Consider the following 14,348-nt stretch of genomic DNA (forward strand, 5'->3'; position numbering starts at 1 on the left):
TCTGGGCTCTGGGTCTGTTTTTCCTATCACAGTAAATGAGGTTGAATGTGTATAATTTTAGAAGAGCTGTGCCTGTATGTGTGTGTATGTACATACACATACAGTTTATATAGTAGATAATGTATATTTTTATGTGCCTCTGTGTAATATTTTTGTACACATGTGGCATATATACATAGAATTAAATAGTATATTTTGGATGCTCAGTAATAGTAAATAGAGAGGGAAAATGTATCTCTTTGAGGTGAGGAGAGGCCAGGCACCCTAACCCTAACCCTTGACGTGAGTGAAGTCATGTTGGCAACCTTTAAGCCAGTCACATGACCTTTAAGCCACCCCCAGTCACATGATCATCAAGCCATGCCCACCTGGTCACATGGCCAGCAAGCCACACCCACAAAATAAGCCATGCCCACAGTGTGGTAGTAAAAAAATTTGTAGCCCTTCACCCGGCAAAACCAGGTCTTCAAGGCTTTTCGGAAGGCCAGTAAGATAGGGGCAGTATGGACCTCAGGGGATAGTTGGTTCCAAAGAGATGGGGCCACCACAGAGAAGGCCCTCCTCCGCAGGCCCGCCTACCAACATTGCTTGATCAACAGGATGTAGAAAAGGCCAACCTTGTGGGATCTAATTGGTCTCTGGGAGGTGTGTGGCAGGAGATGGTCCCATAAATAGTTAACATAACATCATAACACAACACAACACTACACGATACAACACAACATAGCACATAACATGACATGAGATATTGTAATACAATGCATTTCCCGATAAGATCTTTTTCCAAGATCTTATTAATTCATTCTTTTCAAAAACTCAATAAATAAAGGTTAAAGTTGATGACGTCAAACTAAAAATTAAACTTCCACTCGGTTTTCCCAGACCAGAGTTCTATTTAAAATAAATCTTGGAGTTTTTTTGAACTGGTAAAATTCTTACTTGAAGCTGCAGTACTGTGAAAAATGGATTAAAAATGTATTTTTTTTATTAAAAAAACCCTGCCCACTGTTTTTAATACCAGAAAACATCAATTTTATATAATATTCTTGCTGTGTGACATTTTGGGACTTTATTTAAAATATATGAAGGTCAAGACTGCAGCTTGCTGCAATAAAATATCGCTCGCAATAAAGAAATTATTATGAGGGATATGACAGTATGTTCATCACCCGTTTAATGGTATCTTCATAGTTCCTTTTATAACTTATGCGATGAAGAATTAGAATTTGAAATGAGCACCAGATACTTGGGGCAAAAAAAAAAAACCCCTGTTAAAAAACAGATTTTTTTAAAATTGAGAAATGAAGTAACTTTAACATTCGGTTTTATGATCCAGAAGTTCAAAAACGCAACTTTTGATACGTGCTGCTCAATCTTACAAATAATTTATTTCAACCAAAATGTCGCCATGACTATTAGAGGACATATATTTTTCCACTGGGTACGTTCCAAAAGTAATACAATTATTATTTTTTAAAGTAATTTATTGAACAGATTTGCACAAACACTTAAAATTCTTCAAAGTACAGTACTGTCCTTGGGCCTCTACACATTTTTTCCAGCGACTCTGCCATTAGAACCGGGTGTTCAAGATTTTTTTTTGCCTCTTCTCAAGAACTATTTTCCACTTACAAACCCAAGCCTCCGAAACTGTAACTGGAAAAGGCAGGGAGAAACCTCCGTGGGGCCTTTCTAGGAATCTCCTGGGAGGAAACAGGGCCGGAAAAGGCAGGGAGAAGCCCCTGTGGGGTCTCTCTAGAAATCTCCTGGGAGGAAACAGGGCCGAAAAAAGCAGAGAGAAGCCTCGGTGGTGCCTCTCTAGAAATCTCCTGGGAAGAAACAGGGCCGAAAAAAGCAGAGAGAAGTCTCTGTGGTGCCTCTCTAGAAATCTCCTGGGAGGAAACAGGGCCGAAAAAAGCAGAGAGAAGCCTCTGTGGGGTCTCTCTAGAAATCTCCTGGGAGGAAACAGGGCCGAAAAAAGCAGAGAGAAGCCTCTGTGGTGCCTCTCTAGGAATCTCCTGGGAGGAAACAGGGTGAAAAAAGCAGGGAGAAGCCTCCATGGGGCCTCTCTAGAAATCTCTTGGGAGGAAACAGAGCCTCCATCCTCCCTATGGTTTGTTTGTTTGTTTATTTATTTATTCATTCATTCATTCATTCATTCATTCATTCATTCATTCATTCATTCATTTATTTATTTATTTATTAGATTTGTATGCCGCCCCTTTCCGTAGACTTGAGGTGGTTTCCACAATCACACGCATTATTTGCTTTTACATTGATTCCCATGGGAAAAACTGCTTCTTCTTACAAACTTTTCTACTTAAGAACCTGGTCATGGAACAAATTAAGTTCATAAGTAGAGGTGCCACTGTACTACTATTTTCTCCTAACATACAATGCTGCTTTACCTTCATATATTGAAAACCCAACCAATACAGTATACGGTACTGACAGTCTGTATCTGTGTCACCTTCTCCCCTTCAAACCTGTATCCTTGAACAATATTAAAATAGACCAAATGTATGCAAAAATGACTATTTTCCTTAAATGAAGATGCTACTTACACCTTTCCATTTTTGAAAGCTTTGCCTCTATCAGCATTTCAGTTGGTGATGTTCAAAGTTGGCTACAGTCGAAGACCACTATGGGGGGGAAATCTGTTTATTTTCTCTTTCTTCTTCTTTTACAGGTCCAACAGAAGCTCCCTTCCATCCTCTTTTAGGTACGTCAATAAGCTACTGTTTTGGTTTTTAAGGCATTTAAAAAAATAATATCGCCATTCAAAAATATCCACGTAGGCCAAATCAATAGATTTTTGTTACAGTCGTAATCCATCATTACAAATAAAGGCATTTTTAAAAAGTCATAGTAAAAAAATAAAAATAAAAGACAAGCACAATACTGTATTGCAGTGATGGCGAACCTATGGCACGGGTGCCACAGGTGGCATGTGAATCCATGTACTGTATACTGGCACTCAAGCTGTTGTACTAGCTCAGCTCCAATGTGCATGTGTGTGCCGGCTTGCACTGATTTTTGGCTTGCACAGAGGCTCCGGGAGGGCGTTTTTGGCTTCCAGAGAGCCTCTGGGGGGAAAAACATTTGGAGCCTGGGGAGGGCGAAACATGAGCCTACTGGGCCCACTACAAGTTGGAAAATAGGCCGTTTCTGGCCTCCAGAGGGCCTCCGGGGGCAGAAGAAGCTGTTTTCTCCTTCCCCAGGCATTGAATTATGGGTGTGGGCACTTGCGCATGCACAATATGAAGATGCTCATGTGAGTGAGATTATGGTGATTTTCATTGATTTTTTGCACATGCGCGGAATCAAACATATCGGCAAAAATCGCCGAAATCTCGCTCACATGTGCGTCCTCACCCAAAATTACACTTGCTGCTCATAAGCAGCAACAAAGTCTTGCACCGGTGAGCACGTGCATGCCCGCCAAATGCGTGAACGCCCGCAACGGCCTCAGAGGCACACTGGTAGCACTGAAGATGGCAGGCCTTCTCTTATGTATATATATATACTGTATATGTTTTCGTAGATATTCACGGGTACTGGTATGACGGTCTTGGTATATTCGGGTTTCTTCCCGTGTAGGATTTGGAAATTTCTGGCGACGTTTCGACGAGGTCCCACTCATCATCTTTGCCCTAGAACAAGGACAGAAACACCAGCCTGAAGATGACGAGTGGGACCTCGTCGAAACGTCGCCACAAATTTCCAAATCCTACACGGGAAGAAACCCAAATATACCAAGACCGTTTTTGTAGATTTTCACGGGTATATGTATGTAGATTGTTCTGAATTCGGGTTTTGCCCCGTGTAATATTTTGAGTGTCTATGAGACGTTTCGGTGAAATCAAATTCACCATCATCAGGCTGAAGTTATAAGCTTCGTGCTGCTGTAAATATTTTATTATACAGCAGCACGAAGCTTATAACTTCAGCCTGATGATGGTGAATGTGATTTCACCGAAACGTCGCATAGACACTCAAAATATTACACGGGGCAAAACCCGAACTGAGAACAATCTACATATATCTCCAATCAAAACTTCTAATAGCAATGGGGTTGTAATTATCCTAAATGTACATTTTATGTTTGTTTTTGTGTGTGTATGTCTTAATTAAAAATAATAAAAAGTTTTTTAAAAAAATAAAAATTGGATGGATGTGTATTCCAGTAGGCCTCATCCCACGTTTACAACCCCTCAAATCTCTCCGCTTCAGGTGCCACAGGGGGTTGTTAACTGTATTTCTAGATTAATCCCAGATTGGACTGGAAATCATAACTGAGCCTTTTCCAGCCTGGTGTGAGTCCCCTAAATGCTTAGCCAAACAGAGAACAGATGAACGGAGCAGATGGCTCCCCGACTCTCACAAATATGTTTGTGCTCATTTGTTTATGACTTTGGCCCTGTTTCATTTTTTTGGAGTTTCCCGACTGTGTAGGCGAGGCAGAAAACTTAGCATCAGCCCCTTCAGCGAGCAGTCTTACCACGATCAGTCTGATAACTTAGACTTTATTTACCGTATTTTTTGGACTGTAAGACGCGCCGGACTATAAGAAGCATCTTAGTTTTGTGGGAGGAAAATAAAGGGAACAAATCTACATACAAGTATTCATCTGGCTAGCTGTCCTTACTCTGTTCAGCTTCAGCACATTATTTTATCCCCTGGTTAGGGCTGGAAAAAACTTTTTCGGAGGGAGTAGGAATGAAAACAAGCCTGCAAAAACTTAGGGCAAGAAAAAACTGCTTCAGGGGGAGTAGGAATTTTAAAAAATGTTGCAAGCACATCTTTCAGCTGTGGCGAGGGGGGCGTTTGCCCAGGTTCGCCTGGTGCACCAGTTGCAGACCTATTTGGATCGGGGGTCACTGCTCACAGACACTCATGCCCTCATCACCTCGAGGCTCGACTACTGTAATGCTCTCTACATGGGGCTACCTTTGAAGAGTGTTTGGAAACTCCAGATCGTGCAGAATGCAGCTGCGAGAGCAATCATGGGCTTCCCTAAATATGCCCATGTCACACCAACACTCCGCAGTCTGCATTGGTTGCTGATCAGTTTCCGCTCACAATTCAAAGTGTTGGTTATGACCTATAAAGCCCTTCATGGCACCGGGCCAGGTTATCTCCGGGACCGCCTTCTGCCGCACGAATCCCAGCGACCAATTAGGCCCCACAGAGTTGGCCTTCTCCGGGTCCCGTCAACTAAACAATGTCGTTTGGCGGGACCCAGGGGAAGACCCTTCTCTGTGGCGGCCCCGGCCCTCTGGAACCAACTCCCCCCAGAGATTAGAATAGGCCCCAACCTTCTTGCCTTTCGCAAGCTTCTTAAAACCCACCTCTGTCATCAGGCATGGGGGAACTGAGATATTCTTTCCCCCTAGGCTTCCACAATTTATGTATGGTATGTTCGTATGTATGATTGGTTTTAAAATAAGGGTTTTTAGCTTCTTTAGTATTGGATTGTCGCATGTTGTTTTTACTACTGTTGTTAGCCGCCCCGAGTCTACGGAGAGGGGCGGCATACAAATCCAATAAAATGAAATGAAATGAAGAGCCTTAACACTATGTTAGGGCTGAAAAAAAACATTTTCAGAGGGAGTAGGAATGAAAACAAGCCTGCAAAGACTTAGGGCTGGAAAAAAAAAATTTGTATCTTTTTATATTGTTGTAAGCCGCCCTGAGACCTTCGAGATTGGGCGGCATAGAAATCGAATAAGTAAGTAAGTGAGTGAGTGAGTAAGTACGTTAGTAAGTAAGTAAGTAAATGCTTCTTTGTGGGGACTAGGAAGCCAGGAAGATTGTTGGCACATAGTTAGGACTGGGAAAAAAGTTTTTTAAAAAAGCTACATTCGGTGTTTCATATTCAAAAGTTGAAAGATACATCAGAGCAGGGGTAGGCAAAGTTGGCTCTTCTATGACTTGTGGACTTCAACTCCCAGAATTCCTAAACCGAACATGCTAGCTCAGGAATTCTGGGAGTTGAAGTCCTCATGTCATAGAAGAGCCAACTTTGCCCACCCCTGCATCAGAGTGTGCAGGCAATAACTTTTTCTAGTCTTAAACCTTAAAATATCTTTTTCCCGGAAAAGGCACAACAGGAAGATAAGTACACCAGCTTTTCCTTTTTTTAAAAAAATAATTATTATTTGAGTTATAAATTTAAAAATGAACAATACAAAAGAGAAAAAGCAAAAATAAACACAACAAATACATAGAAAGGCCCCACGGAGGCTTCTCCCTGCCTTTTCCAGCCCTGTTTCCTCCTAGGAGATTCCTAGAGAGGCCCCACAGAGGCTTCTCCCTGCCTTTTCCAGCCCTGTTTCCTCCCAGGGGATTCCTAGAGAGGCCCCACGGAGGCTTCTCCCTGCCTTTTCCAGCCCTGTTTCCTCCTAGGAGATTCCTAGAAAGGCCCCACAGAGGCTTCTCCCAGCCTTTTCTGGTTACAGTTTCAGAGACTCAGGTTTGTAAGTGAAAAATGGTTCTTGAGAAGAGGCAAAAAAATATTGAACACCCGGTTTTTATCTAGAAAAGTTCATAAGTAGAGGCGTTCTTAGGTAGAGGTACCATTGTAATTAGGCAATTGCATAAATGCCTCTCAACATTCCTCGAGCATCTTGTCATCTTTGGAAAAGCTATTCCATTTCCCCCCCAAAAAAATGAAAAGAAAAATGTTGGATGCTTCGAACTTGATTCTCATCGCATAAGAATTTAAGTAAGAGATGTTAGGCACACTGGACCAATGTAGTTTGTCTAAATATACTATGGGTTGTTTTCTCTTTCATTTCAGCTGAAATGCACAGCAACAGCATCATATTACGGGATGATTTTGATTCTTATCACTTGCAAGGACTGAATCCTACAATGTGGTAAGTTCAATTGCGTTTATAGATTTATTGGGCAGAAATGAGTATAGAAGGCCGGTCAACATTTTTGCTGTGGAATAGAAAACTTCTCAAACTCCCTAGTGGCCTAACATCTAAAAGATAAATGAATTTCAAGGAAGGAAGGAAGCAAGCAAGCAAGCAAGCAAGCAAGCAAGCAAGCAAGCAAGCAAGCAAGCAAGCAAGCAAGCAAGCAAGCAAGCAAGCAAGCAAGCAAGCAAGCAGGGAAGGAAGCAGGGAAGGAAGGAAGGAAACAGGGAAGGAAGGAAGGAAACAGGGAAGGAAGGAAGCAAGGAAGGAAGGAAGGAAGCAAGGAAGGAAGCAAGGAAGGAAGGAAGAAAAGAAGGAATAGCAATAGCACTTAGACTTATATGCCACTTCACAGTGCTTTACAGCCCTCTCTAAGCGGTTTATAGAGTCAGTCTCTTGCCCCCAAAAATCTGAGTCCTCATTTTACCGACCTTGGAAGGAGAGAAGGCTGAGTCAACCTTGAACCCGTTAGGATAGAACTCCAGACTGTGGGCAGAATCAATCTGCAAATGCTGCATTTTAACCACTGAACTATGATAGCAGGAAGGAAGGAAGGAAGAAAGAAAGGAGAGAGAAAGAAAGAAAGAAAAGAAATAGAGAAGGAAGGAAGGAAAGAGAGAGAGAAAAAGAGAGAGAAAGAAAGAGAAAGAAAGAAAGGAAAGAGAGAAGGAAGGAAGGAAGAAAGGAGAGAGAAGGAAAGAGAGAGAAAGAAAGAAAGGAAAGAGAGAAGGAAGGAAAGAAAGAAAGAAATTAAGAAAGAAAGAAAGAAAGATGGCATGGTATCGGGTAATTTTGACCTATGACTAAGCAAGAGATTTAGCCAATTTTCAAATCTTCCCGAGCTTTGCCACTCAACGGATATACAGCTTCACTCTGATCTACTTGAACAATTTCTTGATTAAAATACAGGAGAACGTCTTTTCCATAGCGTTGAGGTTTGGGAAAACAAATGTTTCCTTAATGGGCATTGTTTTTAATAACAGCATATTTACAGCCTCCTGGTCTTGGAGAGTCCTTTGACAATCTCTCTCGGTGCCATCTGTTGTGGTGGCATCGTGCCCCCTTTATTAACCGATAGTACAGTTTCTCCATGTCTAGTAGTGTTCGTGCAATCGTTTCAGCTTGTTTAATCTCTGCCTAAGCCCAGAATCTGATGCACTTAATAGACGCTTTCGGGAAAGCAAAATATGGCTTCTGGTCTCAAAGGCCTGCCCCAAAAGCCATTGATAATCATGCTCATGTCAAGCACCCTGCAGATGGCGAGGATCAAGGAAGCAAGCAAGGATTACCCGAACGCTGTTAAAGGTTTCTGTAATGCAGGCGTTAGGGGGGAAATCTGTAATCTTGAAAACCGCAAGCGGCATATCCAAACTTAATTGATTAGTGAGTTCATTAAGACTGACTATCTTGGAGGGTTGTGTTATGAATGATTCCTCACCAGCTGGACTGAGTTGCTGTTTGTTGAGATAAGCAACCAACAGACTCCGCTCCTATCTTTCCGTTGTTTATGTCTAACACTCTCTTCAGTACACTTCCAGACTCCTCTTACAATTAGTAAAATGCCTTCACTTAATTTATTTATTCATTCATTTGTCCAATACACAAATACATAGGAAGAAAAATAGACATGTAGTAATATATATAAGGGTAAAAGTGAACTTAGAGGAGAGGATACATGAAAGAAAGAAAATATATATGATAAGTGAGAGAAAGGAAAGACAATTGGACAGGGGACGAAAGGCGCACCAGTGCACTTATGTACGCCCCTTACTGGCCTCTTAGGAACCTGGAGAGGTCAATCGTGGAGAGTCTAAGGGAGAAATGTTGGGGGTTAGGGATTGACACTATTGAGTCCGATTGTTGAAATAATATTTTTTACAGTTAAGTTTGGAGCGGTTTGTATTAAGTTTTAATCTGTTGCGTGCTCTTGTGTTGTTGTGGTTGAAGCTGAAGTAGTCATTGACCGGTAGGACATTGCAGCATATGATCTTGTGGGCAATACTCAAATCGTGTTTTAGGCGCCGTAGTTCTAGGCTTTCCAGGCCCAGGATTGTTAGTCTATTTTCGTAGGATATTCTGTCACTTCTCTCTCTCTCTTTTGTTTCTCTCTTTCCTCTCATTCTCTGCCTCAATCATTTTCTCATTTCTCTTTTTTCCTCCCCTTTTTGTTCATTTCTCTCTCTCTCTCTCTCCCTTCCCCTCCTTTTCTTTCTCTCTCTTGCTTTCTTTCTCTCTTGCTTTCTTTCTTTTTCTCTCTCTCTTTTGCTTTCTTTCTCTCTCACTCTTGCTTTCTCTCTCTTTCTCTCTTTTCTTTCTCTCTCTCTCACTCTCTCTTTATATCTCTCTCTTGCTTTCTTTCTCTCTCTTTCTCTCTCTCTTGCTTTTTCTCTCTCTCTCTCAGCAAAAAGTTGTGGGACCAGAACCTGACCTTCCTTCTTCACGGCACACCTGACCATGTCTCGTGGCACACTAGTGTGCCATGGCACACTGGTTGAAAAACACTGGACTAGAAGACCTCAAAAATGCCTTCCAACACTGTTATTCGTACACCTTCTTCCGTGGTGCTTCCAACTCACTTGGATTCTTTTTTTCTTGCAGGTTTGAATGCAGCAATTGTGAGGTTGGAGACCAGTGTGGTGTAATTATGCACGGGAGTGCTGTCACTTTTTGTGAACCCTATGGGCCAAGAGAACTAGTAAGTCTTGGCCAATCCGACTGATTTATGGGGTCTCAGCTCTTTGAATATCCCACCTGGTGGTAAAAAGCTCGTTCATCTTACATTCCCCTTTAAGCAGACAGTTTTATAGATCTGTTTCCTTTCCTTGGTCCTGAACACAATTTCCCTCCCCCAAAAATAGTAAAAATGGCTCCCAGTCCACTTCTCCCAGTCTACTGGCAGAATTAGAACTAAAAGAACCAGGTCTCCAGATGGTGGGAATATCTTAGTTCCCCTACAGGTGAAATGAAACTCTGTGCCACCGCGGCATTGGCCATGCCCCCTTCCGTTTCCTTTAAATCTTACTGCCTTCTGGCTAGTTAAGTTTGCTTTATTGATTTATATCTTATTTTTTTCTTAGCCTTTCTGCACCTCCCATCTCCCTCAGAGAGGCAGGTTTAAAGAAATACTAATTATTTGACATTTTTTTGAAACCGTAGTGCAGCATTTTTTTTCAACCATGGCCACATTAAGATGTTTGGACTTCAACTCCCAGAATTCCCTAGCCAGCCATGAATTCTAGGAGCTGAAGTCCACAAATCTTAAAATTGACGAAGTGAAGAAACACTGCAATGGATTGTATATAGTTAATTTTTATAGTTACATCCTCCTAATTAATGAATGTGGTTTTGAAACTCTAGCAAGAAAGGTCATTAAACCAGACAAGACTCCCTTAACAACTGTCTCATTTATCAACAGAAACTGTGGGCTAAATTGTGGCGATAATTTAAGGACTACCTAAACAAGCCAACATTCACTGAGTTCACTCAGCATATGGAATCTCCTCCCAAGAGATTCCAAGTGAGGTCCCATGGAGGCTTCTCCCCCCCTTTTCCGGCCCTTTTTCCTCCCAGGAGATTCCTAGAGAGGCCCCGCAGAGGCTTCTCCCCCCCTTTTCTAGCCCTGTTTCCTCCCAGGAGATTCCTAGAGAGGCCCCGCAGAGGCTTCTCCCCCCCCTTTTCTAGCCCTGTTTCCTCCCAGGAGATTCCTAGAGAGGCCCCATGGAAGCTTCTCCCTGCCTTTTCCGGACCTGTTTCCTCCCAGGAGATTTCTAGAGAGGCCCCAAGGAGGCTTCTCCTTGCCTTTTCCGGTTACAGTTTCGGAGGCTCGGGTTTGTAAGTGGAAAATGATTCTTGAGAAGAGGCAAAAAAATCTTGAACACCCGGTTCTTTTTTTAAAAAAAATCATAAGTAGAGGCCTTCTTAGATAGAGGTACCACTGTACAAGGTTAAGGAACAGTTGTAAAAATATTGTAAATATTGTAAAAATATTTCCCATCCAAGGTTATTACAGAACTAAAGATACATTATTTTGGGCAGTTTTAGTGGCTTTGCTTGACAACTACTTTTAATTCATGGCTCTTGGCTGGGAGGGAAGAGCCATCGGGCAGTGATTTGCATTCAATATTTAATGTCCTGGTTATTCCTAAATTAAAAGAGCTCAGAAAATGTTCCACCCCAGATGAAATAGACAATAATTCTTCAATGGGGTCCGTAGCGATGCCGGGATTTGCCTCCTGGCCAAATTTTTTGAAGAACAAAATTATACTGACTCATTTCCTTGCTCGTGTTCTCAATGATCCGTGGTTAAATAGACCCTCCGTCATGTTGGAGAGACCTCAAGTTAGCAAACAGTAGTAGGATTTATGTTACTCCTGAACATGATGTCGTGAGCCACATACCAGATTTGTTAAAGTAAAGTACCAAACCCGGCAAGTTCACTCTGCTTTGGTTTTGAAAAAGTGAAAGATAGAGAGAACAATCACGAGGAGTTGAATTGTCTACCTTCCAAAAGTACAGTGATACCTTGTCTTACAAACTTTATTGGTTCCGGGACGAGGTTCTTAAGGTGAAAAGTTTGTAAGACGAAACAATGTTTCCCATAGGAATCAATGGAAAAGCGATTAATGGGTGCAAGTCCAAAATTCACCCCTTTTGCCAGCCAAAGCGCCCATTTTTGCGCTGCTGGGATTCCCCTGAGGCTCCCTTCCATGGGAAACCCCACCTCCGGACTTCTGTGTTTTTGCGATGCTATGATTTCACTGAGGCTCCCCTCGCTGGGAAACCCCACCTCCGGACTTCCGTTGCCAGCGAAGCGCTCTTTTTTGCGATGCTAGGATTCCCCTGCAGCATCACAAAAACACAGAAGTCCGGAGGTGGGGTTTCCCATGGAGGGGAGCCTCAGGGGAATCCCACAGAGCAAAAATGGGTGCTTCGCTGGCAATGGAAGTCCAGAGGCAGGGCATCCCAAAGGTGGCGGTGGGTTTGTAAGGTGAAAATAGTTTGTAAGAAGAGGCAAAAAAATCTTAAACCCCAGGTTTGTATCTCGAAAAGTTTGTATGACGAGGCGTTTGGAAGACGAGGTATCACTGTAATGGTTATTTGCCAGTAGCGGGTTGCTACCAGTATGGGCCACACCATAGCTCCAGTAGCGAAAATGGAGCTGCGCACACAGTTCTGTGTGACCAGCGAGCTCACGCATGTGTCTGAGTGAGATTTTGCTTCTGTGCATGCGCGGGAAGCAAAATCTTGCGAGGGGATGGGCGTGTGCGCGAGATGATGGTGATTTTTTGTTTTCGTGCACGCGCGGAAGCAAAAAAAATGCTGAAATCTCCCACGGTGTCACCTCGCAAGATTTTGCCTACTGGGGTATATTCTGCGCAAAGCTCCACGTGACCGGCGGGCGCATCACTGATTGAGTTTTTGCTTCTGCGCATGCGCAGGGAACAAAATCTTGCGAGGGGACAGGCGTGCGCGTGAGAAGTCGGCGATTTTTTGTTTCCATGCATGCACGCAAGCAAAAAAAATTGCTGAAATCTCCCACACGAGTCCCCTCACAAGTTTTTGCTTCCTGTGCATGCACAGAAGCAAAATCCCGCTCGGACATGCGCCCGCCACTCATGTGGAGCTTTGTGCGGAACGCACCAGTAGCAGCGGTAAGTAGGAACCCCTGCCTGTTACTTGCATTGGTTCATTCCTTCCTTCCTTTCTTTTAGCCATGTGAGGGCGGGGTTCAGTGGTAGGCTCCTTCCGGTTCGGACCGGTTCGCCTGAACTGGTGATGGAAACTTGCCCCCACTCACTGAACCGGCAACAATGGTCGACTGGCCACACCCTCCAAACCAGTCGTCCGGTCACTGCTCCTTGAAAGCAGCTGGCAAAGAATCCTTTGCGTATGCACAAAGGCTTCTGGCACATGCGCAGAGGGTCATTTCCCTGACGTGACATAAGAGTACGCAAAATGCACCCTTCCGATACAATGTCATCTGGAGCTGCGCGTGACGCTCCATTTTCGCTACCGGGACGCCATATTGCCCCGTACCAGCTACAACCCGCTACTGGTGCAGAAGTGAAATCGCATGAGGGTCGCGCATGCGTGGTGCAAACCAGGGACCCAGAGGAAGAGCCTTCTCTGTGGCGGCCCCGACCCTCTGGAACCAACTCCCCCCAGAGATTAGAATTGCCCCCACCCTCCTTGCCTTTCGTAAGCTGTTTAAAACCCACCTCTGCCGCCAGGCATGGGGGAACTAAGATACACTTCCCCCCTAGGCCTTTACAATTTTATGTATGGTATGTTTGTATGTATGATTGGTTTTTTATATAATGGGTTTTTAACTGTTTTTTAGTATTGGATTTTGTTGTACTGTTTTACTGCTGTTGTTAGCCGCCCCGAGTCTGCGGAGAGGGGCGGCATACAAATCCAATAAATAATAATAATAATAATAATAATAATAATAATAATAATAATAATAATAATAATGGTAAGTGGAACCCACCCCCTTATGAGTGGGCAGGAAGACTGGGCACTTCCTGCTTCCCATCCTTGGGAGACCTCCAAAAGATCTCTTACCCTTGTCCTGAAAGTCTGAAAGACAAAAGAGACCCATAGTTTAGTGAAAGGGGGGAAGAACTTCATGAACATAAGGGAGGGCTAAGTGTCCAAGTGCCCTAGAGACTGAAATCCCTAATTGATTTTCTTTCTCCAAGCTGCTCAGTGACAGTCGGGGAATTTCTAATCACTTTGCTCCTGGCTATCAATTTACTTTCCGGCTAAGTTCCAGGCACGGTTTTGGAACTCTAAAGAAATACAGTAGTCCCTCACCTATCGCTAGTGTTATGTTCCAGACCTGGCCGCGATAGGTGAAATCCGCGATGGGGAATTTATCGACTGATAGTACTTATTTAAGTATTTATATTGTAATTGTTTGGTAAGTATTTATTTTGGATACAGTATTTAAATACAGTCTTTACAATTTTAGATATTTTTTTGTTTTTGAAAAACCTGCCGATCGAGTTCGGCGGGCTGTTTAAATCTGCCGATCGACTTCCTCAGAAACCCGCGATGAAGTGAAGCCGCAGTAGGTGAAGCGCGGTATAGCGAGGGACTACTGTAAATAGGGAATAAGTTATAAATGCCAAGAGTTGGAGCTCCTCTTATTTCGTAGTTGTATAGAAGTCAGGACAGTGAAGGGCCGCTCTTCTTTGGCACTACCGGTGCGCTGTCCAATGCAGTCATGGGCGTGGGCGAATCTGGTGGGCAGGTGCCCACCCATTGGTGCAAGATTTGGCTTCTGCCCATGCGCAGCAAGCGAAATCTTGCATGAGGATGCGCGCATGAGATTTTAGCTATACTCGCCGATATTTTTGCTTCCGCGCATGTACAGAAGCAAAAAACCGATGAAAATTGCCGAAATCCCGCTCGCGCAAG

General features: G+C 43.3%; 1 protein-coding gene across 2 annotated transcripts in view; it reads left to right on the top strand.

Moving 5' to 3' along the window:
* RELN (reelin) overlaps nt 1-14,348 on the top strand; it is a 522,908-nt gene that overhangs the window by 275,835 nt on the left and 232,725 nt on the right. Inside the window, exons 2-4 of one of the 2 annotated variants that reach the window (XM_070755185.1) lie at nt 2,690-2,722; nt 6,803-6,881; nt 9,525-9,621. In XM_070755185.1, the coding sequence (XP_070611286.1) occupies nt 6,808-6,881; nt 9,525-9,621 (171 nt within the window). In that variant the 5' untranslated portion in view covers nt 2,690-2,722; nt 6,803-6,807. The remainder of the gene's footprint in view (nt 1-2,689; nt 2,723-6,802; nt 6,882-9,524; nt 9,622-14,348) is intronic. The other variant, XM_070755186.1, reaches the window with a different exon arrangement.

This window comes from Erythrolamprus reginae, chromosome 6, assembly GCF_031021105.1.
Source record: "Erythrolamprus reginae isolate rEryReg1 chromosome 6, rEryReg1.hap1, whole genome shotgun sequence".
Taxonomy (NCBI): domain Eukaryota; kingdom Metazoa; phylum Chordata; class Lepidosauria; order Squamata; family Dipsadidae; genus Erythrolamprus; species Erythrolamprus reginae.